Genomic DNA, 26,641 nt, shown 5'->3' on the forward strand with positions numbered 1-26,641 from the left:
AATCACACGTCGACATTTATATAAAAAGATAACTGTGGAGAGGCAGATAAGGACAACAAGGAAGTCACAAAGAGGTAATAAAGACATAAAAATGGATTCATTGTTACAAAGGTCAAGTCTTACAAAGTTTGACAACAAAATTATTTACACAAACAACACCAGGTCTTGGCTTGGCTGCAGATCAAAATGCTGAAAAATGTTTACAAAAAGATAAATAATAACCACACAATTCATGACATTGTTGCTCTGTTGAGTTCTTGGATTGTATAACAATAGGACTTTATCCACTGCAGTGAATTACTGTGTTTCGTCAATAAAGAGTATCACTACGTCATTACATGATGACAATGAGTTTTCTCATTCTTGGCCTCCGGTCAGTTTGTGAAATAGTTCTTCATCTAGGGTCTCGTTCTGATCTTTGGACCGCGTCGAGAGGAAGATGTAGCCGCCGATGAACTCGTGCACCACCTTGCAGTCGCAGCTCAGGCAGCAGAAAGCGATGGTCACGTTCTGGTCAAACTCAATGGTCACCTGCAACCACACACAAAATCAGAAATGGCTGAAATGACCCGAAAATAGTCACCTTAAACCAAAATAGCAGACTTCCTGTGTCTTTCTCGGATTTTTGTTATCACCTACTTGTCTTATCTCCCAGTTGACGTTCCACTGCTTCATGTTGGCGAACCTCCACGTGGTGACGGGCAGGCAGGTGGACATGTCCAGACGGATCAGGCGATTGCACGAGATGCCGAGGATCTCGTCCTTCTTGCTGCCCTTGAACCTGATACAACAAAGACACTTTCCTTAATTAATAATGGATCATGAATGTCATTCCATTTTTTTTTTTTTTTTGCATTACACACTACCTGACGATGTAGTAGTTGATGCCAAACTCCGGGAGCGACTGCCAGGCCTGGATAAACCGCATCTTGGCATCAATGAGGGATAGACGCGCTATGTTCTGGTGAGCCTCCAGGATACGTGCTGTGAGCTTGACACGACAATAACAATCAGTGACAACAAGTGGTGGGAATTAAGTAGTTGGTGTAAAGTAACTAACCTGCTTGGTCTTGTGCTTCTTGGCGTAGCGCGGCGACACGAAACACTCAGCGTTCATCTCCATGGCGTCCAGGTCGGGCGCCGCCTGGCCAGGAGGTGGCGCCAGGCTCTTCATCTGCAAGAAGGACTGGATGCTGCGCACCTCGGACTTGTACGAGCTGTACGCCATGGTCTTGCCCTTGGAGGCCAGGATGCACGCCGCCTTCCACTTGGCGTACTGCGTCTCCTGCGGCACCACAAAATCACTGTTCTTGACACACTTCATATCGTTACAGATTTTTGTTTTGTTTTACCATTTATAGTAGTCTCATCTCCCCAAAAAATATTTGCACACTGAAATGAATGGAAATGGCATTAATCTGTTCCAGCTCCCCTCCCCCCCAAAAAAACAACAAATATTTTTGCAATGTGTATTTTAACAATAAAAACTAGCAAGTGAAGCAGATTTTTTTTTCATATTGATATTTGCCATAACGTGGGATTTTGAGTGTATGCTGTAATTGTTTTTTTTTTTTGGGGGGGGGGGGGGGGGGGTAAAATAAACGCTTCAAAGGCTAAAACATTAAAACCCCAGGAGGGAAAAAAGCATTAAAACACTTATTACAAGGAATAAAATACACATAGCGTACAGTACTGCTGTGCATTTCTGTATGTTTAAGAGTTTAAAAGATGTTTAAGCGTATAGAAAGTGTTTATGCCAAAGGTTTATAGGAGTGTGGGGAAGAATAATAAGAGTTTGGGGAGTTTCACACAGCTTAAAAATATGTACTGTACAAATAATAATTGATAAAAATGTGGAAGGCTGAAAGGCTCTTTTTGCGCATGTGCAGTATGCGGCACAGGAGCTTACGTTGTCACAACGGATGTACACCTCGTTCATCCCGTCCGCCACCGGCAGGAGGAGCTTGATGCCGAACTTCTTGTCCGTGACGTTGACGTCAGGGACGATCTCGCAGCCTGAGGAGAACACGGCCACGTTAGTTTAAGATCATGGGACTCGCAAGGATGCAGAAGGAATGAATCATTATGAAGTCACACGTTACCTCGCAGGTGAAACTGCTCAATGGGTTCTCCCACAGCGGCCTCTTTGTTCTTGTAGTAGGAGATGGTGGTGTCCTTGAATACAAACCAGTACTCTTTGTAAGGCCGCAGTGTCAGTCTTTTTGGTCTGAGTTCGGAGAAAGTTGTTTATACAGTTGTTAACTTCTTTTTACACTTGTACGACCATTAAAAATGTATCTAATCTTTGTTGTTTCAAGCTGTATATATTTTATTTATATCTTCTATTTGCACTTGAATGTTTGTGTAAAACGAGTCCAATCTTTTATATTTTGAGAATTATTTAACAGTGGTTAATATCTTTTCATGTTTGTATAAGTCTTAAAAATGTAGAATCGAACCTTGAAACGTCATTTGCATCATTTTACAGTGGTTAACTTCCATTTACAAGCGTTAAAAATGTCAAGTCGAATCTCAAGAAGTCATTTGTGTAGTTTATCTTTATTAAGTTTAAAAAAAACAAAAAAAACAATCTTTTACAGTGATTGACTTCTTTTTACACTTGTATGACTGGTCCACTCTCTGATGTTTCACTTTTTTTTTTTTTTTTTTTTTTTTTTTTTTACAGTGGTCAACTTGTTTTTAGACTTGTATTACTGTTAAAAATGAGTCCAATTTTTTTTTTTTTTGTAGCTTTTTTTCCCCTTTGGATAACCATTAACAATGTCGAGAATCCAATCTGGAGAAGTCATGGTGTCATTTATAGTAATCCGTGGACGCTTGACAGTGACAACAGAGTAAAGACAACAGGAGTGTACCTATGTGGGATTTTACCTGAAAAGTCGGAGGGAATCTGCCAGCTCTGGAATGTCTGTAATGTCTTCCTGAAGGTTGGAACGAACAAGTGTCAATTATCCTATATCATGGCCAGGTGGAGACATGCAATCAAAGGAGGCCCACCGGTAAAACCCCCAGTTGTTTTCTACTGTAAGAACCCCAAGAGAGGAAATGACCGTTATGAAATATGTTTACCAGAATTCTGTCTGAGACGCCGCCTTCAAGCGTCACCTCCAGGTTGGAGAGGGCGGCTTCTACTTCATCGATTTCTTGCTCTTTGGAATGGTCCAGCGGCTCACTGGACATGGTCAGTTTACAGATGTGATACTGCAAAGGCAAGACGGAAACTGAAGTCCAGGGAGTACTGAAGGAGTAACTGTGTGTTTTTTAACAGGCAGGCATGGAAGATGGCCTTGCTCAGCTTGTCTGTGAAATTCAGGCTTGTAAACCACTGTGATGACAAACATATCCCTGTAGATGGCAGCGTCGCATCGCTTTGGATTTGAGATCAGCACAGCTTTTGAGTCGAAGATAAAGATTAGAGGGTGAATTTCAGCTTTTCACATCGATTATGAGGGACAGAAACACTTCGGAAGTCGGACAAGTTTAGTTCACCTTTGAATAGGGTATGTGTATGTATGGTATAAACAGAGTATGCGTCGCGGTAAGGAGTAGAACGAGTGTGTCACAATTGTGAGAAAAAATTACATGAGAGTTAATTCTAAATAATAATCTTTACAAAAGGAAATGCACTAATGACTTGGCCATCTTTCATTTTCAAAAACCAAAAGTGGCCCTCGAGTGCAAAGGTTTGCGCACCCCTGCTCGAGACTATTTATTTTACGCGAGTCATTCATTTATTTTTAGAGTTGTATGACAGTTAAGGACATCTAAACATTGTCTGTACCGTCAACAAAGGTTTATCGGTGCATAACCTTGGGGGGAAAAAAATTGCATTCAATGGACAAATAGAAACATCCACTGACCCCTCACTCAGTCTCTGTAAGGCGTGATGGAAACGAGCGAGTAAGCGTGTACAGCTGAGGTTTGATTCCTCTTCTTCTTCATGTGTCATCAGTTTTAAGAGCGCTGAGAAGGCAGCTTCTTGGAAGATAAGACACTTTATTGTAATTGATCTCCGTGGTGTTACGCCGGGATGGTTCGCACCGATGCCGTAAAATCTTGAGGACGCGTGAAGGGTTTTAAAGACCAGGAAGTGGATAAAGAAACGTTGCGCTCTGACACCCACTAAAGCGGCAAAAGTTCCAACAGAAAGTGTCAAGACAGGGAGGGGTTCCTAGGTTGACGACGGTCGCAATATATGTTTCAAGGTTAGGTACATCGTTAGTACTTAACGTTTTTCACTTTTTTTCCCCGCTTATTTTACATTCATTCATTTTTCAGACATGCATTTACTGTAATTATGACTTCACTACTGCGTTAGCGACTTGTGTACAAATTTGGGTTATCTCGCTGCGGTAAGACCAGAACTATTTACTGCCACTGGTTTGTAATTAAATAGTAAAGAGGTTCACGCAGGCCTGTGAATATTCTCATTCATGCCGGTCATTTCTTTCTCAGGGCATTGAATTGATCGCAAGTGGACTGTTCTGGTTGTCTTAGATGACGAAGTTCACGGAATTTTGACACAGGTGGACTCATTGCTTCTTTATGTCAATGCATGCACTGAATGATCAGTTCATTATTTAGCATTTTATATTGAGTGTTCATTGTCAATGTTGACTTTGGTTTTGCAAACTAATAACTCCCCGTTTGCAGCCTCGTTGTTAATGAACTGGCAGAAAATATGTATCCCGTCGACATATTCACCTGTAGTGACGCAAACATGAGCATCTCCTCCTCGGTGCAGTCGATCTCCTCCAGCAGGATGGACCAGCGAGCCTGCTCGTACAGCTGCGTTATCCTCACGGCGTCGTACTGAAACGCAACAAACATGCATCCAAATATGAATTGGACAAGACAGTAGGTGGCAAACTCAAGGCCCGCTTGCTTGGTTCAGCCCTCCAGGTCATTTCATGTGCCTGCTTGGCATAATTTTTCCCTGACTTCTGTTCAAAACAAATATAATAAAATACAGGAGTAAGTATGTAATACCCTGGGCTGGTAAGTTGGAGGCATTTTTCAATGCTAATGAGGCAAGACGTGCGAGTGTGGCAGTTTAGAAGCGTACGACAGGTGTCCGCACGTTTCATAAATACAGATTTTTGTCTGTTCTACGAACTAACTTAGAACCTGTTCGAGGCACTCTTTGAAAAATGAAGCCCCGGGTCTACCGCAATGCCTTTGGCTTACTTTGGGGTTGAGGTCAAAGAAGACGTTGTACTTAAAGCGCAGCAACAGCTTGTCGTTGTCTTGAACGTCCTGTTCCATGAGGGAGCGCGAAGAGTCCAGCCACCTGTCAATCACACGTCAAGTGGTTAAGAGTGTGAACGGCGTCAGAGGAAGGATCACGTACAGTAACACTTTGACGTCTTCTTACCCGGCATTTCGGATGGCTTTGTCCTCCAGGGACAGAGGCTGGTAGAGCTTGGCAAGCTCGTCAGGCGGCAGGTTGGGCTGGGAGTCGGCGAGGGGGTTCTCCCCGAACCACAGGCTGGTGGCCGACACCGGCATCCCGTTCTCGGGGTCGTAGGTGGCCGTCATGGTTTTGTACGTCGTTCCTTGTTTGGGGGAATAGTGGATGTCATCGGATCGGACGGGTTAGGGTTGAGGTTGAGGGGTTACGGTGTTTGGGTGATCGGGTGAGGCTTACGGGTTATGGTTATGAGTTGGTGGTTTAGGTTTTGGGTGTTAGGGGTTTACTACAGGGTGTTAGGGTTTAGGGTTGGGATTAGGATGTAGTAGAATTTAGGGGTTACGGTTGGGGTTAGAGTTGGGGTTTTAGGAGGGTACGGTTAGCATGTTGGGGTTATGAATTAAGGGTTAGAGTGTTAGGATAGAGTTTAGGGGTTAGGAAAGGGGTGTTAGGGTTACGGTGAGGGTTTTCATATTAGGGGTCTTGGGGTAGGGGTTAGGCTATTAGGGTTGGGGTTTTTAGGATTAAACATTTTGGGGTTAGGTTTAGGGTGCTACAGAATCCATGTTTAGAGTTATGGGGTAAGGGATTTGGGTTAGTGGTTTATGTTTTAGGTTTAGGTCTTAGGGGGTTGTGGGTTTAGACTTTAAGGGTTAGGGTCTTAGGCATAGGAGAGTTGGGTTAGGGGTTACAATTTGGGGTTAGAGCTTAGAGTTTTGGTGTTAGGTTTAGGGTAGTATGGTAGAGGGTGCAGGGGTTACTGTTATGGGGTCAGGGTTTAGGGTATCAAATAAGAGGTTTGACATTAGGACAGTAATGTTCGGTGAGTGTATTTTGCCAGCACCTGATCCCCCTGGCCTGCCGCTGACCAAATCAATGTCCCAGATGTCCTCCAGCGGAGAATTCTTGCCTCTTTTTTTCTTCTTCTTGGAGTGATCATCAGGAGGCTGGAGCAGGGACAGTTCCTCAGGCCGCCTGATGTCTGACAAGAAGAAGAAGAAGGCCAATTTAGGACAAATCTAATTAAATTTGGCAAAAGGCTAGGGAGGATGCACTCACTGAGGATTTGACAGATCTCCGTCACTGCCTTGAAGACCACGCCGGAGAAGCTGACGGTCATTTTGATGGTTTTCATGTTGGCAAGCTGCAACAGTATGCTTTTGTGTTGGGGGGTGTAGCGCAGGTCTGCATCAGCCTTTGTGCAGAGAAAAAAAAACATAAAAACCTGATACTGAGCTATAGTAGCATCCTAAAACCTGCAAAAACAGAGAAATCCACACCTCATGAAATACATCTGTTGAACCATGAGACATGCAAATGAACAACAATGGAAGCTAATGAGGGCCTACTGGAGACACATTTTATCCAAGAGGAGACTGAGGGCAGCAGAAAAAGCGACCAGTGTTTTTTGTTTTTTTTAACCATTAAAAAACTTGATCCAGAGTTATTCTCATTGATTTTGCAGCTGAGAAATGTTTTGGCCTTGAGTGCGCCTTTGCAGGTATTGAGCGAAACAGAAATGCATTGGGAATTAAAAAAAACAAAACAAAAAAAACAATGGCTACATTTCAAGGATGTCCTTCCTATTTCTCCCGTGTGTCCCACCTGAATTCCGTACTTGTCCAAGGTCCAGTGGGTCTTGAGCAGCCAGCATTTCCTCTGCTCCCACCACAGGGCGTGATCTGACCAGTCCTGGGGAGCCTCTGCACATAAAAACATCACATATGTAACATTTAAAGTCCAGAGATTTGTTTCTAAATACATTATACACGATTGAAGAGAATTGCTGAAAACATGCACAGACTGAAAACTATGTCGTACTCAATTGTGAAGATATAGCGTTAAACGGTTTGTCCACCATTTCAGTTTTCTTGAGTTTTTGGGCGTAGCTAAAATGGTGCCGCGTGATGCACTTGCCCCCCCTAGCATGAGTTGCCCCTCCCCAACTTTATAAGAACTTGAGCGCTTTCGTTCACATCAGTGGTTATCTGGCGCAATTGCCACGTGCAGTTAGCTAGCTAGCTATACCCCGAAAATGCAGCTTCCCTTCGGATAGTCTGCTGGCTTGGCTGCACTCTCACGGCACGGAAAAGAACCACGACAACCAGGTGGCATATATTCCAGCCACCCGAGGCTTTAAGCATTTTTCCAGGTCATAGTAGAGGTACTATATTTGATTGACAGTTGACATTTGAGTGGGGTGTGGTTTCGGCGCATTCAGCAGACACATATATTGTATTTATTTTCTTCTCATGAAATGTTTCTGGACCCCCAAATTGGCATTCGCCTTGCCCCCCACATGCTACGCCGCCACTTCCTAACTCTTCAAAGTCCTCCACGTGAGCTCCTCCATGTTGACAAGGCTGTGTATGATCAGATTAGATCCTTGCTGAACTTTGTGCCCCGGGGCAACATGAGCCATTGCGGTTGAGAACAATGGCACTTCAGCGTGGAGCAATGAGGCCCAAATAAAGGCGTGGCCTGGCAAACAGTTGTATAGAGTTCAAGAGCGGCTGGCGTTCAACTGTTCCGTCGTCTGACACTTACTGATTTTCTCCACCAGCTTCAGCATGAGGCCTCCGATGTGCAGGTCGCCTTTCACGCGCAGTTTAAAGCGCATGGACTCGTCACCATCTTTTTGGTCCACGTGCACCTGCAGCTCCCACGACGTCTCCCCATACTCGGCTGCTGTGATCATGGCTCTGTTTATAGAGCACAGAAAAAAATATGTAGGAAATAGAATACATATATAAATGATGAATGATGTGTGAAAAATCATCAGGAGGGAAATAAAATATGGCTGGATGGAAAATAAAAATGTAATATGGCGCGATGCAAAAAGTCAAATAAATATAGGTAATGCACAAAAGTCAAATAAAATATGGATGATCGGATGAAGTAGTAAAGTATGAATGATGCAGAAAAAAATCATATAAAATAAAATGTGGACGATGGAATAACAAAATGAAATAAAATATTGTGGCATGGTAAAAATAAGATTTAAACAACCCCAAAAATATAGATGGGGAAAATAAAAATGTAATCAAATATGGTGGGCTTGACATAAGACAACAATTAAAACAAAATATGCATGACAACCAAAATGTATATAAATATGAATGATGCCCAAAAATATAAATAATAAATATGTAGAATGGAAAATATAATCTTGTTCTTCTTCTTCTTATTATTATTATTAGAATTATTATTTCAAACGTTTAAAATAGCTTATGTAAACTACAATATGGATGATGAAAATAAAAATAAGAGATGTAATAAATAATACAATATGGATGATATACAAAAATATAAAATACAGATGAGAAAAAAATAAATAAAATAAAACTCAGTGTAATGGAAAAATAAAATCAAAATTTAACTAAATTAAATTAGGATATGAACAAAAATATGTTAAAGCAAATGTGAATGATGGGAAATAAAACAAATACGGCAATATATAAAAACATTACACATAGATGCTTATAATTAAATGCTTGTCTGGGGGAATTCCACTCAACTATGTTGTTTTGGTTCTTTGGAAATTTTGGGCAACAACTGGGACAAAAGCTGTAACAGATGTTTCTCAACTTCCTGTGATCACATACATATTAATTTTGTCGTCAGTTAGTAAACATTACAACAGTGAGGCCACACTGAAGAGAAAGAAAAGAAACTTTAAGCAAGTAGATTAAAGTTGTAAAAAAAGTTAGCACAAGAAAAGGTTGATTCTGACTGAGAAAAGTCACCATTAGTCACGTAAGTATTTTTTTAAGATGAATGCAAAAATAAATAATTACATTTCTTAATGTTTTACTTGCAATCCAGATTTTACTTGATGCAATTCTCAAAATAATTTAATTGTCCAATTAGTGTCACTGTAACCTCACTTTTGCAGGGCCTGCAAAGCTCAGCTTATATATTTATTAATATCATAAGTGAGGAATGAAAGACATGGGGGGGGGGGGGGGGGGGCGGGGGCGGCAGGTAATGAGGGGAGACAAAGAAAAGGAGGAGGATCAGGGAGGGTTCAGCTGTGGAATGCATGACGAGCAGGGACACGAATGTACTGCACTGGAGAACCAATCTGCTGTTTCGAAGTTAGAGAAATGCTGAAAATGTAATCACCCTCTCACACTCGTCTGTAATAGTGATTCATCGGTCTTGATAAAATGGGGCAAATCAGTAAAATCAATGTGTAGTGGTTTGAATTGTGAGCTTGCATCCCAATTGATCTATATATTAATACTGCGCTTCCATTTTATGTTGAAAAACAAAACAAAGTAAAAAGAAAATATAAGGGAAACCATGTTTTTTAATATTCTAAATCATAAAGAATGGTGTACCAGTATAAATGTATGCTTAAAAATGTGCAATTGGATATTGCTAAGCTGTGATTCATAAGGGGAAGTTAACAGTTCAAGACAACTCAGCAGAAGAACAAACCCACTCTGATGCTCACACTAATTTTATTTACTAATCTATGCCATTTTAGTGTTGCTGTTACTAAAAAAACTGTAAATTAATCATGAAGTTACTTTAGCACAGACTTTGAAAACCAAAAACGAGTTACACGCACACACACTATATCACCTTTTCCTCATTAAAATTCTACCACTATATCACCTTCTCCTCATTAAAATTCTACTACTGAACATTGTTTAAAAGGCTTCTTACCTGGATTTGGGAATTTGTGGCACTTGCGGTGGAGTTCTCGTGAGAAGTGGCGTCAGGAAGCGAGTGGGAACGAGAGCTCGATTCAGACGAAATCCACGCCCCCTAGCCGCCAGGTGAGTGACAACGGAAGTGGTCGTCTAGTGGTCGCGTTGCTCGCTCCCCCCCCCCCCCCCCCCTCCCCAGAGTACGAAAAGCGAGGCTTGCGTACACAACAAACACCTTATTTTGGGTTAACAACACACAGCTACCGGTTTTTGTTTTGATAAAATACTTTGGAATTAGCGCGGGTTGGCTTCCTGCCTCCTAAGTAGCGTAAAAGCAGTTTGTAGCATTCAGTTAGCATGTTAGCTCGATTCTGTCCATATCATCATTGTGATTTAAGCCCTAAAAAGATATTGGATGAAAAATGAAGTGAAGATACCATATTTCAGGTGTTCTTTCTCTTTTTTCCTTCTCTTTATAGAGCCCCGCATTGTGACAAAAAAAAAAGCAACCTCAAGATCCTGTCTACGTGCCCACATCCCTCCCAGTGAGTGAATCAGGATGAGTCACGGCATAGTATCACCAGTTGTACGGAAAACATGGTCACTTTTCCCCAACATTTGGTTTTAAAACAGTTTATTTGGAATGGTGACTTATTCTTTGTCGGTGTGTGTGAAGCCTCCCACCCGCTGGCTTCTTTTGGTAAAAGCGTGCACTTTATGTACAGTACAACAAAAGGCTTTCTTTCTGGTGGCACCACTAATTTGGTATGTGAAGAAAAAAAACTTGTTTCATTGGAAATGGCTTTGAAAACCCTTTAAAATGACACCAAAGTTATAGAGATGGCTTGAGTAAAAAAAAATAATAAAAATTTACAAACCTTTTTATATTGGCATTTGACACCTTTAGTTAAGGAGGCATTGGTGTCCTTCACCAGCATGACTGACACTGTGATGATGATTGGTAATATTTTCTTGTTTATCAAGATAATTCCCCCCCCCCCCCCCTCCCCAATAAACTCCCATGTCTGGAGAGGTTTATGGAGCATTATGAGCCACAATTTGGCGAGTGGAGCCATTCCAAGATGTATTTAATTACACAATCAGCGTATTTTTGCGGGTAACAGTGACTGAGTGCACTTTCGAACGATCAATTTCCTTCGTGGTCGATAAAATGCCATGAAACGTAATTGACAAAATTCACAATCACATTCTAATATCAAAGAATAAGTCTGTTTATCTATAAATAATGTCACATGAACATCTCAAGTAAGGAATTGTTTACAACAGCCGATAAAAAGCGAGGTTTTACACTAGTTATTTTATTTGGTGCAACTTTAGTGGGATACAGTTTACATTTTAACATGCATATTTTATTTTCTTTTCTTTTATATAATCTGCACACTCTTTGGGGGATTTATGGGACTGCAGTTTTATTTTAACCTGCTTGACATTTTAACAGCTTTTCTTTTTTGAGTAGTGCAGTAAATGTACATTTTCCTAAACTGGACCTCTCTTTCAACCCCTCGTTTATAACAGCAGAAATTATGATCGTGGAGCATCCTAATATGGCTTATAGAATAATAAAGTCTCCAGTATGGTTGGAACTCTTCATAATACTCTCAGGAAAATCAGTTATGACTCTCCAGACAGTTGACTAATTATTTACTTAGCAAGAAGAGACAGTTACTTATTAGTCACACAGTAAGAGGAACATGACTAAGATTGCACACGTCCACTTCTCAAGTTTCTACATTGACACGCAGAAAGAATAAACTGGAAAAACAAATTAAAATGACAGAGTTAATGATTTATTTTACATTTATCGCGTTCAAAACGTTAGCACTGTTGCTGCCACATGATGGCGCCAGTAGATCACGTCAGAGTTGAACCCACGGCCACTAGTAGTAGGATTTGAGGACTAATTCTCAGTTTTGTTGTCTTGCAGGAATTAAAACAGGAGCTGACATTTGCCTCCCTAATGTAACTCCACCTTGGTTTTATAGACTGTAGCTAACAAAGCGTATCCAATTAAAGTAAACAATCCCAGGGGGCATTGAGTGTTTATGGAGGGGCAAACCTTTTACATGTTTTGGCTAATAAAGAACTAGAGGTCCATGTCGAACCTCTGACCTTTAGTGAGCATTTGAGAGCCCTAAAGACATGGTATCGTGGGGGGTTTCAAACCGCAGTTTCCAGTACACTCTCGCTGACCACTTGACCATTTTGGACCGCACCCTGCAGATGAGATCATACCAAGGCTTGAGGAAATGTACTTTAAATTTCACGGGAGAGCAAAAAACAAAGAAAACCCAAGATTCAGACACCCCAATGCTGGTGCCGCTGTTGTTACTGTATACTCCACAGTCTCTACTTTGCTGCAACTGCCTGTTTCCTTGCTGCCCTCAGTCTCCTCTCTACTAAAATTTGTCTAAGCCTTACCCTGCCACGTCCTGTGGACGCTGCAGTATTATACTGCAGTATTTCCTCCTGGATACAATTTGTCTCCTTAGCTTACCCTGTTGCTGTGTCTTAGCTCTGGATGCGGCCGTTTTATACCCCCGAGTCTTTGTTTTGCTACAGTGGCCCATATTTTGTATTTATTTTTTGCTGCCCTCAGTCTCTTCTTGGATAAAACTCCCAAAATAAATACAGGAGACCCTTGTTGTGATGCATTCAGTGCGGCAGTGTTTTTGATTTCCTGGTACTACTCAGGTGATAGTATTTTGAAGTATAAAACTGACCATCCCATTATACTCCACAGTCTCCATTTGGCTGCAGCACCCCTCACCCAAAACAAACATAGCGAATATGTCGTGCCGGGACATGATATCATCCCGGAGGGCTCGTGCGAGAGGAAATGTAAATTCTACGGAGGGGAAAAAAACAACAACAAATAAACCCGAGCTTCGGAAAGCGTGGAAAATAACCAGTCAGACTGAGGCCACGTCCGCATGACACCTGCACTGAGTGATGGAAAAGGGTGAATATTGATGATAAAGTGCGCTTTTTGAGACACAATAAATTACATGGAAGGCAGCCGGGAAATAGCATCTGTGAAGGCCTTTTTTTTGCCGACTTTCCGTATTTACGGAAAGGGAAAACCTCCCGGTGACCTGGGAACACGCTTACCCAATTAGCAGCCTCGCCTTTTGGATCAAATGGAAGTGAAAACATTCGCTGCCGTGACGGAGACGCATCACAATGACCCATTCATGCCGCCGAGGCTCGTGCTTTGGGGAAGATTTCGGGGGGGGGGGGGTTCTTCCAGAGACTTAGTGGGGCGGAGGGGATAGACGTGAGGGAGTCATGAATGCAACAAGGAACTACCTCACCGCTTGCTTTGATGGCTTGACGGAGGCCTAATTCATGACTCAATATGGGTGCGGAGGTAAACACTGTTCAAAAGTGTTGTTTTCATAATGTTACCAACCCACCGCCACCCGCCCCCAGTCCCATGGACGCTCTCACCTCTGCAGCCTAGTGAGACCGCCGGGCCTGTTCCTGTGGGAATAGTGCCGAAAGGGGGACGGGGGGAGTCAGGAGGCCTGAGAAGAGGCACGGAAAGAGAAGCTCTTGACAGCACCAGACTCAGGGGACTGGAACGGGTTGCTGCCCTATGGCCCCGCCGAGAGTTAAAGCTCAGATTCATCACGCTCCTGAAAATACATTTCCAGTCTCGGCTTCTCAATTTATTTTTTCGGAAGCCTTCGACCTCTGTGGAGGTCACAAAATCCCTCGTTGCGCAAGATAACATGCATGGTATCTTATTTAGTTTACAAATAATTTTAGAAAGTTCTCTTCAAAATTAACTAATTGGTGAACACAGTATATCATAATATCTTCAGATAGACTGTGTTTGCGCTGCAACCCAAAGCTCAGCATAAAGGTTCCTCTATTTCCAGGTTAATTGTTTATTTACATGAGTGTGGAGCCATCGGCGCTTCTATTAATGGAACCATCTAGAGGTTTCCGTTGAGGCTTATAAAAATGTTCGCCTCATGCAATAGAAAATGCAAAAGTGTGAAAACTTTTCAGAAAGCAAAAAGGTCAAAGCAACATTTATTGCTAAATTTGCAAAAAAATCTCACCTGCTCTACTCGCGATTGATGCTTTTTATCAGCAAAAGTAAGACTTTGATGTATTGTTTCTTATACCTTGAGCCACCAGGGTTCCTAGTACACGGGGTCACATAGGTGACAAAATCCAGTCATTTCAGGATGTGTGATGAAAAATGACAAACATAAACATACTCACATCACTTTTTGGATCCTGCAGTGTTATACTCCACAGTCTCCACTTTGCTGCAGCGATCCATTTTCTTGCTTTCCCCAGTCTCCACCTGGATAGACTTTGCCAAGAATTAAATACAGATGACTGTATTGTGGATGCATTCAGGGTGGCAGCGTTTTCAGTTTCATCTGGCATGTTCTCTTGCTGCCCTCAATCTCCTCTTGAATAAAATTAATCAAAAAGTAAATGCATAAAACCGATGTGGTTCTGCACAGTGGAAATGTTGCAAATGCTGTGTGGCCTTCGGCTTCTACCAAGGGAGAAACAAATGCTCGCGAGATGGGTTGTGCAAGGATGATGGGAATTACATTGCTGTACGCCACGGCTGCCACCTCTGATATCCGTTGTTTCTGCACAGCGTTCTCCGCATGGAAACATCTGATGAGAATAAATGTTTTCATGGTGCCTGCTCGGGCCGTCATAAATACTGCATGTCAGCGGCATATAAGGCTGTTCTGTAGAGGGTTTACAGCAAAGGACGTAATACGGTACCTCTTTGGGAAATGTGGCTACCGTAAACCGCCAGTATCCTTTTACCTGTCCCTGGCAGTTCCTTGTCATTCTTCTGTTCTGACTGTAAGTAAGAGATGGCGATGATTCACCTCAAACTTGGCTGACTGTGGGACGCAAATTGTATATAATAACCTCTGAATTCTCTCTCTTTCGTCGTCACTGTCAGCCGGCATAAGAGGGAGTTTGATGCCATTTTTTTGTCCCTTTGTGCAAGTCAGGTGTGCTGAATGAAGCCATATGCGCCCCTGTTACTTTTATTAGCTTTGTCAAAGCCCTCAGAGACTAGAGAAGGAAACACTGTGCCTATAATGGCTTTAAAATACCACCTTTTCCTCTGCAGGGCCTGGATTTCAGACGCAGTGGCGTGGAAGCGATTTGATGCCGTGCCGTCGCACGCTGTGCTGTGGAGGAAACGGCCCCCCTGACACCTTGGAGATGCCGTGACCGATCTCGCAGGTAGAGTGTAAGAGGAAGCGGGGGCCTCGTGTCGTTTCCCACCGCACGTCCACTTTTCCGACCGGCCATGAATGGGTGCCATTTTGAATCATGTAAATCCGGCTAGCCTCTGCCTGTATCAGCTGATGTTGGTTAGTGTTGTCTTTGGCCCGACCTTAAAGGGCCGGGGGGAGTGGAGAAAGACGTACTGAGGGTTAGAAAAGGTTGCATAAACTCAAGCCGGGATAACTTTACCGACACTTTCCGTGGCCGGCTTTCTGTGAATGGAGCTATTGTGGGGGTGGATGGCAAACCCCGACAGGATTCAGTTCATTAGCACCTAGCTTACTGTTTGAACTTAGCTATTCATCCGGTAACTGAAAGGAAGCCCTGCTCAGACCCTCTCACTCTCACACACACACACACACACACATAACCTCTCTCTCGCAATCTCTGTCATGTGTATGCATCGGGAGAGGGGGACCATAGTGCATCTCGGATCGTAACCTTCACAACCATGGGAATTTGCTAGAGTAATATATACTGAATAATAATAATAATAATAATGTTGCCTGGAGGAGTTATCACAGCAGCAGGTAGTAGTAGTAGTAGCAGTAGAGATCCCGATTGCCGTTCTTCTTTTGAAGACTAATCAGATGAGACTGACTCAATTCCACAATTGCGTGGGCAACTATTTCTGAATTTCTTTCTGCCTGCTGCTCCGCTCAGCATTTAGTCCATCTGTCCATCCATGTTAAAGCAACCAACAAGCATCAATGAAAACGTAACGCACTGTCCTGTAGCTGGATTGTGTAGCTCAGCTTCTCATGCAGCTGCTCTTCAGACCACAAACTACTACACAAGCTAGTCAGTTGCTTTAACCCACAATTACTGAACACTCAATTGCGCACAGTTGTGAGCACATGCCATATATTCCTGAATTTTAACATGTAAAGCTTGTTAGTAAACCTGAAATAATGTAGAATAGCACCAAAGGAGTGTTCCACGGCCTTGAAATCACTCCCGTATTTTCTCTCTGTGATCTATTTGGGAGATGTCCCTAGCGTATGTTGAGCTAAACCTCCTTTCCACTTTTATGGCACGTTTGAGACGTCCTGTTTGTACATGCTTTAGGGCAAATTAGCACACCAGCAGCACATGACATTTTCATTCCATGTTGTTGTTTCATGATAAAAATATGCCTTGGCAAAGCGCCGACCTGCGTCCAGAAAGAGACGTCGCCTTCATCCCAGGAGTGACACCTCTTCGTATTTACAATCCTTGTTCCTGCCATGAGAAGGGAAAGAAAGTCGAGGGCGGTTGGAGTAAATAAGGGGATGGGGAGGGGGTGGAGTGGGGGGACACAGACGGACCACCGCTGCAGATGTTTTCCACATGTAGGAGGAAAACAAGCTTGCAGCAAGATGAGTGCGAGGAGAGGGAAGCGAAAGGGCTGCACCTGTTGTGGGCCGATCATTGGCCAGGGGTGAGCTCACTCCCTTGAATGTGTAAGGCTGCTTTTGCTATTAAGCGGCTAAACAACAGGCAAGGTTCGCTTTGAGCACATTTTGCATTCATATATCCCAGCTTTGCGTTCGCATAGCTTAGGATTTATAAACTCGGAGCTGCATTCTTTTATTCCCGCCGAGTGTCAAATTGGGTCAACACTTGAAAAAGATGCAAAACAGAAGTTTGATTGTGTAATCGGTGAAGTAGATTACTAGATAAGACGTGCTTCTTTTACACAGCTTTTACTGCTTCAACTACTAAAGTAAAAAACAATCATAAAAGCCAGAAACTTGCCAAACGTAAAAAAAAGAAAAAAATGTACTAGTAAAGGCAGATTGAATGCACGCCTCCACCAAGGCCCAACCATCCTAATTTGGATCAGCACCAGTTAAATCCTGTACTCCAGTCTCCGCTTTGCTGGAGAGGCTTGTTTTCTTGCTGCGCCCGGTCTCCTCCTCGATTTAAAAATTGGTTGTGAAGTAAATACGTGACATTTGTTTGGGTACATTCCGTGCTGCAGCATTTACACAGGCGAGTAGCTGTGCTCTACAAAAAGTTATGAAGTTATACTCCACAGTCTCCACTTTGTTACAGCGGCCCAGTTTCCTCTCAGATAAAATTGCTCAAAAAGTAGATGCATGAGACCCTCTTTTGGAAGTAGTCATTGTGGCAGCCTTTTTGCAGTTTACCAGGGCCTTTTTTCTTGCTGCCCTCAGTCTCCTCTTGGATAAAATTTGTCAAAAAGTAATTACATGAGACTGTGAGTGCTCTCCTAAGACCAAACAATACTAATTTGGACCAGGACTGCTTGCATGTCCAAATGTCAACAAAGGTGAAAATAAAATCCAGAGTCTGCACCTTTGTGGGTTTCCTCCACAGTGTTTGTATGTCTGTCCGTCCGTCTTTCTTAAACTGAAGTGAAACCTAACATGAGGGCATCTGTGTTTAGATGTTTTGGAGCGGGAGGGTTTCTTAAAAATATTTGAGTCAACATTGCACACCTGCCCGATTTCCATCGATCACTCAAGACTCTCTTTATTTCTCGCTACACTTCGGAAAAGTGGTAGGTAAATATCATTTCTGACAGGGTGACAGGAACAAGGCCTGGTCCAGCCTCGGAATGGAGTTCTTGGGCTAATCCTGCATGATTGCAGCCCTCGCGTGCCAAAACACACTCGACGGGAGAGAGGCTGTTTTCAACTGCTCGTTGCCGCTGGACGACAGCTCGCTATTCTCCCGAGGGCTCCCAGTCAAAAACCCATCTTGACCGGACCGGTTTGTAGCAGGTACAGGGGCCTGTCCGGCGACTGTCCTGTGGGACCCGGACAAAGTTGGCAGCGGTTGGCATCGTGGCGAGCTGCGGACACAACGCCTCTGTTGTTGTTGCAAACTGTTTGTGGCACTGCTCTCGTGTGGAAAGTAAAGGCCGTCTAAAGTCCAGTGCCAGACAACTCCTATTCCACCTCACCTGTGCCGTGAGTGTGGAACCAAGTGACCCAGATCTGGATGGAAACCATTGCAAATATTTCCCCACACAGTCTGTGGAAGAAGCATTTGCTGGGCCTCTCGGTGGGGAACTGCACAAACTGTAAATGATTCTGACCCTCCAGTTTGTGTCATCTGTTCCAAAGAAGTGGTAAACAGTCAGTTTGCCATCAAGCCATCCTGCACGTAGCCCAGCTGCGATGCAAGGTGTGGATTTAAGTGCAAGAAAACGTCAGAGCAGAGCTTGAGAAAGATGTATGTCTTTACTTGTTGCATTATTTCTTGTATAACAAGCAAAGAAGCACTAATTAGAAGCAGAGTGGTTGGATGAGAAGGGAATCTGTATCTCATTTCCTTGTCTGTGCAGTGCTCCTGGCAAGGACCAACCTCTTTTGCCCAAACTCCAGCTCAGTTTAGAAGCACAGGCCATGCTGCAAATATTTTGCTTGGCTGTGGATGTTGAATTATATTGGCACAGGGAGCGTAGATATAAAAAAACAGCAACTAGGGAACAATTATGAAAAAAAGTGAAAAGCAGTCCAACGAAAGTGCTACTAGTGGTGCCTGTGCTTTTCTTTTCCTGTCCTTTTCTGTCCTGTCCACTCGTACAGTGAATAGTGACAGCCAAAAGCCTTAAAAGAGGAGAGAGCAGAGTCTACTATGAACTTGAGAAACACGAATACAAATACCATTGACAATATGGATAAACTAGTGCATAATTTCTTGGGTCTGATGACAAACTAGGAGGAATGAAGATTAAAGTATCTAATATAATCCTTAATGATTGGCTTAATATTTACCAGTGCTGTAGTACTAGAGGACTGGCCTTAAGACTGCTTTCATTGTCTCTCGGTTGTAGTCCTTTTCTCAGACACACACACTGTTAGGTTGAGCAGTGTCATCATGTACTGACTGTACATCATAAAGCTGTATACCCTTAACTCAAAAGAAAGTGTAGGTATTTACTTGAGCTGAAGTCCACAAAGACTTGTTCTCGACTTGGTCTCAACTGTCCATAGTTTTAGTCTTGATTCAGTCTCAAAACTACAACTCGATCAACTTGGTCTCAACTTGACTTGTTCTGAATTCCTGAAAGTTTTGGTCTTGACTTAGTCTTAAGTTCTCAAAGTCTTGGTCTTGACCTGGTCTCTGTTCATGTGATCTTGACTTCAATACTACTATTAAGGTTTTAACAGTTTTACAGAAAATGTGAGGTTAAATCTGATGAAGCACCGAGCCATTCTGGATACAAATTGGATCACACAAGATGTTGTAGATTTACACTCCTCTATTGTACTCATCTTTACACCAAAAACGGCCTCATCAGCAGGCCATTGACTGCGTCCTGTCTCATTTGCCATTGAAGCCCCACCTGCAAGACACAGCAAACACAAACACATCATTCCTCTCATTGACACAGGCACTGAGGCAGCTAGCCAGCTACCTAGCTAACCATCATGCAAACCTTTTTAGCCAGCTTTGTTTGTTCACAGCTGAGGCTCAAAAGAAAGGCAGCACCGGTGCACTAACGGGCCAGCTTTGACAATTTTCACACAAAGGCAGCACTGTTGGCTAACAGTGAGCGGCCTGTTTCTGGGAGGTTTGCACTGTTCCTGGGGCCCATTTCATGGAACAGTTAGCAAGGCCAAAGGCAACCCGTGGACTGGAGTGATAGTTAAGGCCTTCGAGGCAAAACCTGGGTCTGGGCTTCCAACTCTCCCCTCGTACCCCCCACCCCCCTGTTCAGATGCTTTCACAAGTGGGAACTCTGGGTGCTGCAGGTGTCCTCTCATAGAGGGCCACATCACATGGGCTGCTGGCCGATGGAGTGAGCTGGCATGTTTTCCCTCACCGCAGGTGTTGGAAAATCTGGACAGAAATGAATTGGCCTAGCAGGATTTGGAGTATTAGTAAACATGATTTTCATATTGTGAGTTTGTAAATAGAGCACTGCAAATACTGTTAAGATTTTATGGTGATGTTGGACGTGGAGTTTGAGGCTGTGTTCACACTTTGGTTCTCTGGTTTGGATCACACCCCAAAAATAATACATGGCACGTTTTATAGCACACGTCGGGCCCTGGTTCAGTCTAAAAGTAAAACCATATCCAATTAGATATTGTTTTTGACTTAGATTGCGCTGTAAGCCAGCTTTCGGAATAATAATGCTGTTCCACGAATAAATAGGCTAATTGCACTTTTGTTTTCTGGTCCATAGAGGTCTTTTTAAACTAATCAGAGTCATCTTTATTGGACAAATATGATAAAACACACAAGGGATTTGTTTCAGGTAGTTGGAGCCTCTCTAGTACTACAGCGAACAACCCACTATAACAAAATATGCATTTAGGACATAAACATATAAGTAGCCTACAGAAAGTCATTGAGCAATGTAAGGGTACAAATAGTACGGTAATGTTGATACAATGACAACTGTGCAAATGGTGAAGAGAGTCTTCACTGGAGTTTAAAGTGTCCAGTAGTGTGGTAATACTGATCAATAGTCATGCACCAAAAATCTCACCAGAGTTCGTTTCAACTAAACCAAACCTGATGTTAGTGTGGATGCACCATTTTAAGTTATGTCTGATGTCTGGCTGGTTATCAGTGGATATATTAACACCACAAATACAATGATGAATGTAATCTGGGCATTACTCCAAACCTGGTTCAAGCCCAACGATTGTGTTAGATTTGCAGCTTCAACAGCTGCAACTTTATCTGTAACCGTAATTAAAATTGTTCATTTGACTCTGCCTCAACGGGATGGAGGAACAGGAAGAAAACGTGTAAGAAAAAGATGGCCGAGATTACTATCCAGCCTTCTCTCCTTGCCTGACCACAGAGTGGGCTTAAAGAGCCCACTTCCTCCTTGATGTCAACTCTTAGCCGTGCCTGTCCTGTAGTTTTCAGTTTGGTTTGGACAGTAGAGGCGGCCTGGCCTACAGGGGCTGGGAGGACAGGGCCCAGGCTTTCCCACATCACTCACAGCTCTCTGATAGGCGGTCGCACAGGCGGGTAATGACAGGGGCAGACATTTAGTATTAAAGTCTCCTCTGCTCCTGTCTGACATCAGACTGTTAAATATGGGGGATGAGAGCATGGCATAGGCCTTTGGGGAAGGGAGCTAGACCTGTCTTAAGTACACAGTCAAGTCTGGCTGGGTTGCCTTGGCGTATTCCTGTGAACACAAACGATACAGGGGGATTTGGGATGAGCCCATCATTAAATGGATTAGCATCTACCACAAATACGAACACAGTCAAATTAAATTTTGCTACAATTGATTGAAGGAGAGATTTGCATACTACCTTAGTGGGTGTAAATCTTTTGTCTAGCATTGCAATGATTATTTTTAAGCCAGTAGTTGGTAGTAAATTGTTTTCTATCTAATATCCGACATATGTGGTTGTTTACCTATACATTGTATAATAGTTGAGCTCATGACAGATGAACTTGAAAAGCCGTCAAAACAGATTGAGACTAGTAAATGTCAAATGTCAAGAGTTAAAAGACCTCATTGTCTTTAGCGGTTAGCAACTCAACCGAATAACGGAGTGGCTCAGCAACATTAAAGCGTGCCGGTTGCTGCACCTGCATCCATAGATCATCACACCATTGTGGCATTTAAAGAAAAGGCCTCAGTCAAACACGTCCCCTGACCTTCTGCAGCTAACATAAACTAATTAGGCTGGCTCTGAAAGGAATGGCCCCGCCGTTAGATTAATCAGCCTACGCAGATCTGGACCGCGCAATCCTGCTCCAGCCAGCTCGCCCCGCTAGACCCTCATTATCTCACGTTTTCAAAGGAGCGCGGTGGCAAGGAGCAGAGGGGGCTGTGGGGATGGAGGAACCGGAGGAGGTGGCGGTGGTGCAGGAAGGGGCTTCCCCAGTTCAGACCCGGAAAGGAAATGTCAAGCGTGAAGCTCTGTGAGTGGTCAGTGCTGCTCAGTCCAGCGGGCAGCACAGAGGGGGTCTTTGTCCGCCATCACTTAGCACCAATTACAGCCCGTCAAAATAGTTTTTCTGCTGCAGGGCGACGTGTTAATGGGCTCGGCGTTGGGTGTGAGGAGCGGCCTTGTCTACACACACCAACTAGGGGTCAAGGGTTAATAGAGCCCCTCTGATGTGGCGGATGAGATTTTTGCAACCTTTAGCTGGCGAGGGAATGCCAGGACAAAGCCTGGAGAATGTGATACAATTAGGCGGACAGCTAGCCATCCTGAATAGAGTAGGCAACGGATAGCTGTTCTAGCTAGGACCAGATGGCCAGCTGGAATCCAGCCAAAGCTGCACCAATGAAGGTCAAATCCCATCCCACATCTATTGAAAGGACCCAGGTGAGAAGCCAAAAAGCATCCCAACTGGAGGGCATCCTTTGGAGTGAGAAACAATTAACACTCCTGGGAAGCAAACTTTGGAACTGCTTTCTGGAGAAAGGTAAACTCGCTTTGTTCTCAGGAAAAGGTCAGAAAGCATTCAGGCTTCTGTAGGATTTCCCATCCTCAAACTACACAACAGTTCCATAAAGCCTGCAGCCTGTCCTTAGTCAAACTTGGAAGCTGTCTTTTGTCTCGTATGGGAAAATGAACCTGGCATGGCTGGTGTCTGACCCGCTCGATGTTTCCTGAGTTTAAGTAATCAGTGATTATCTGATGTAAGGATGGAAAAAGTCAGTGTTCATGAAATTGCATTGTGCTACGTGTGCTTTGGTCTGGATTTGCGAGGACAAAGCCAGGACGTTTAAAAACATAAGTGTGGGAACGGAACCGTTGCCAAACAACCTGTGCCAGGGGACTCTGGAGATTTTTAGGAAAATACTCCACACCACACAGAGCAAATCCAACCACATGCAAGCCTGTGGGAAGTAGTGGGTGACATCAATCCACATATGAGTAGTCTCAAAATACTTTCTGGATGTAGTGGTGTACAAATCTCTTCCCCACCCAAACCTTGAGGAAAAGGTCGTGGTGATCTGCCCCCATTTTAATCGATTTAACGTTGAAATGAAGGCGGTGATTGAAGTCTGGGTCTCCGGACTGGATTTGTTTAATCTGCATCAAGTTTGAACATCTTGTGTAAACACGGGAGTGTGTGCTGATGCCAGAAACGTCCTGGAAAACGTAAATGTCCGCGGTCGAGTTTGGCCGAGAATCACAAGAGCAGAGGGCGGAAGAGAGAGGCCTGCACAGAGATCAGCTAACCTCAATTGTTAGTGGAGGGTCAACGACTACCGCTTCCATCTGCAAATTAGTGTCTTAAAATGGCACATTTGGATCATGGCTCATTGAAGACCATGAGGGGATGTATTTCATCGTTTTTTTGTTTTATCATTGACAGACGACTCTCAGACGTACTCTGCTTCTGAACTAACCTATTTGTTGCATGTTTTATAAACTCACAAGCTCCATAAGCAGACATTGTGAGCTCATAGCCTTTACACCAAGTTCTGCTTTGGCAAATGACATGGAAACAAAATTGAGCAAACACAAACACTGTTAAGAGTTTCATGTGTTACTTTTCAACAGCCCGTCTTATTGGACTCTCATTTCCTTAATGGGTTTGCAGCTGTATTCCACCCTCGCGTTAGGCCACAAATCTTTGGCAGGCGACACGTCCGAGCCCCCCCAATCCCCCATTGCCTTGTTTTCCCTCTGAGATAAGTGAAAATACGACTTTGGCATGATGGGATGATTTCTCTGATTTATAACTAAAGCTGTACCCCTTCAAGTCCAACTCATTAGGGAGCGTGGGGGGGGGGGGGGGGGGGGGGGGGCTGTAAAAGGGGGTAGGCGTCTGGGAAGTGAAGGTCATTGGAGGTTAATTCCAATCGCAGTGCTTCCTCGAAACAGCGTGACAGCGTGTCTCCTCTGCTCATAGATTGAATGAGTTACAATGAAACGTTCTTTTCTTTCTTTTCATTGTTTGGTGGACCTTTTTATATTCTCCGGAATGTCATGGATCTGTTGTGTTTTATCTTGCATGTACGTAATTTCACAGGTTGTTTTGTGTGTGAGATTTATGACGCACACTGATACATTAGGGCACTGACCTTGTTCTTGTCAGTCTTTCAATATTTTCATCAGCCCAGCACTGGCTTTATGACTCTTCAAAGTAAAAGAAAAAGGAAGAGATGATAGCGACAAAGGACTGTCGAAGACACAACAGCAACGGAAGTGTGTGAGAGAGAATGCAAGTCAGACAGAAATGTTGGCCTAAAAGGAAGAAGAGAAAATAAAGGAAAACAAAGCCAGGCGAGAAGAAGTGAGATGTGGGCCATTCATAAGCAGACTCCTCTAAAGGGATCCAGGGCCAGCACACCTGCTACTATTCACTTCAGAGGAAATAGACACTCTGTGGAAGAGAGGCTTTTGGCCTCAGGACAAAACCACTGCAGCGCCAAATTAGAAACAGGAAGGACTGTGGCTAAGGCTCAGATTAAAAATGCACTCTCCACATGGACTCAATATACTGCAGCCCTGATCCCGCTCTGGAAACCCAAAACCCAACAGCACTATTTTATGCCCCAGTCAACAGAATGCACCATGTTTGCACAGCGACAGTACAGAGATTCTTTCCAGTGTCAACTCCTGTATGTTGGTAAACTGCGAACCTTACAAATGGCAATTGTAAGGCGGAAAGTAGAGCAGAGTCCTCAGTATTCTTCCTTACCTTGTCATCTCTCTGTAACAACGGTGCAATACGCCTGCATTTTTGCTGAGGCTCGGCATGGTAGGAAAAGAACATGCAGAAGTCTTGGGCCGACCATGGCTTTTTTGTTTTAAATAGGACATATGGTGGTAGAACAATTTGGCACTCTGGACTGTGACGTGTGAAGTTACACAACCAACGTAAATTTCTGTGAGCTGCCTATTTCAGAAAATAACTTTGTAATTGAGTGCTGCCTCCATGAGTGAAAATACAATCGATTCCTTTCTTAATGGTGGGCTCGGGTTACTTTTCTTGGAAAGTAAAATTCATATTTGGGGCTCGAAACAGCTCCGCCCCTGGTCGTCATGGTAATGAAAGCCATTCTCGTGTTGGCACACCCCCCAGTCGAAAGGGGGTGGGGTGAATAGGTCATTTGCATGAAATAAGAGCACCCGATTTTAACAGGGGTGTTAAGAGGACGAAAAGTGTGAAGTAATTTTTGGATCTTGTATCTTTGATAGTATTTTCCACAAAACCTTATAGAGGTGTGGCGTTGAAGCCGAGGAAGGACCCATTATATTTTGGTGAGGATCTGGATAAATGTGTAGAAATGCTACTCTTGTCTGACTGACAGAAGTATGAATTGTCTGTCGACCAGTCATTGGAAATCTGCGTGTCCAGCTCTACAATTACCCCAGCTTTTGTACAAATAAAGGCCTTCAATAAAATAAACACTGGGTACTCCGCAGGTGAGAAAATAAACGAGAACGTGAATAGGAGACTTTTGAACACTAATGTATATCCATAGAATTTAGATTGTCATGAACACATGGAAAAGTACAGTTTTGCTATAGAAAAATAATTGTCAGCTGTCTTCAAGAGTAAGCTAATATTTTTTTACTAACTAGCAACACATAAATATTCAAATTTCCTGTCTACCTCTCAGTGGGTTCTGCTGACATTTGCCTAAAGGTATTTCCTGGCCATTGACGTACAAAGGTATGTAAAAGAATATTTAAAAAAAACAAAAAAAACAACATTACTTTAGGTCAGCGGAAAAAATGTACTCGTGCTTAAACAATATTTCCATTTAGTCATGGGCCTGTCCAAGCAGTGTAGTACGCACTCCTCAATCTATCATTTCACTGCGGTCACTGATGGTATAAAGGCCCACTGTAATTATTCCTCCATATATTGAGGGCATCTAGAGGTTGTTCCTCCCCCGCACCGGAAAACAGAACTACTCCCCAAGCCCTTAAGGTCACTTTTTCATTATGCAGAGCTCAGTAAAGATTCGCAGAAGGACTTTTTACGAGGAACTTGAAGGCACAGTTCTGACAAGGTAACGAAAGGACACGCTGACGTGTTCTTCACGGCTTTTTGAAGTGACGTTCTCCTCCACTTGCCTTGGCTTCGCCAAAGAGGTCATCACTTGAAGCCATAAAGAGCCACATTCATTGTGTGGGCCCTTTGACTGATTTCTTAGCCAGAGCCTGCTGATGGATGTTCACACATTATGCCATGACTGACTCCCGGGAGGAAAGGAAAAACCTGCCATGACATCACCCACGAGTTGGGAGTGCAGGTGCAGGTGCAGGGCGGGGACAGGAAGCGAGTAACAGGAAGCCCGGTGAGGCAAACTTTACCACGCTGCTGTCAGGCTGTCGGT

General features: G+C 43.4%; 1 protein-coding gene and 1 long non-coding RNA gene across 2 annotated transcripts in view; one reads left to right on the forward strand and one right to left on the reverse strand.

Annotated features, from left to right (window-relative positions):
• Positions 1-2: 2 nt before the first annotated feature.
• Positions 3-10,265, reverse strand: fermt1 (FERM domain containing kindlin 1). The gene is made up of 16 exons (XM_061753946.1): positions 10,106-10,265; positions 7,979-8,133; positions 7,037-7,134; positions 6,491-6,626; positions 6,276-6,413; positions 5,396-5,576; positions 5,209-5,311; positions 4,726-4,833; positions 3,091-3,222; positions 2,893-2,942; positions 2,103-2,227; positions 1,910-2,016; positions 1,061-1,285; positions 867-991; positions 640-781; positions 3-531 (listed from the first exon to the last, which is right to left on the reverse strand). Exons 2-16 carry the CDS (start codon positions 8,127-8,129, stop codon positions 358-360), a joined length of 1,995 nt encoding a protein of 664 aa, XP_061609930.1. The 5' UTR covers positions 8,130-8,133; positions 10,106-10,265; the 3' UTR covers positions 3-357.
• Positions 10,266-10,279: 14 nt separating this feature from the next.
• Positions 10,280-26,641, forward strand: part of LOC133468265 (uncharacterized) — a 51,461-nt gene continuing 35,099 nt past the window's right edge. The window contains exons 1-2 of the long non-coding RNA XR_009785436.1: positions 10,280-10,634; positions 15,233-15,348. This is a non-coding gene — a long non-coding RNA (uncharacterized LOC133468265). The remainder of the gene's footprint in view (positions 10,635-15,232; positions 15,349-26,641) is intronic.

The sequence above is a fragment of the Phyllopteryx taeniolatus genome, chromosome 18 (genome assembly GCF_024500385.1).
Source record: "Phyllopteryx taeniolatus isolate TA_2022b chromosome 18, UOR_Ptae_1.2, whole genome shotgun sequence".
NCBI lineage: Eukaryota > Metazoa > Chordata > Actinopteri > Syngnathiformes > Syngnathidae > Phyllopteryx > Phyllopteryx taeniolatus.

Bases quoted from the DNA above. Each gene is read 5' to 3' on its own strand.
- fermt1 (XM_061753946.1), bottom strand. From the start codon at position 8,129: ATGATCACAGCAGCCGAGTATGGGGAGACGTCGTGGGAGCTGCAGGTG. The intron at 5,312-5,395 runs GTAAGAAGACGT...TGTGATTGACAG, and splicing joins AAAGCCATCCGAAATGCCGG to GTGGCTGGACTCTTCGCGCT. The intron at 992-1,060 runs GTTAGTTACTTT...TGTCGTGTCAAG, and splicing joins AGAAGCACAAGACCAAGCAG to CTCACAGCACGTATCCTGGA.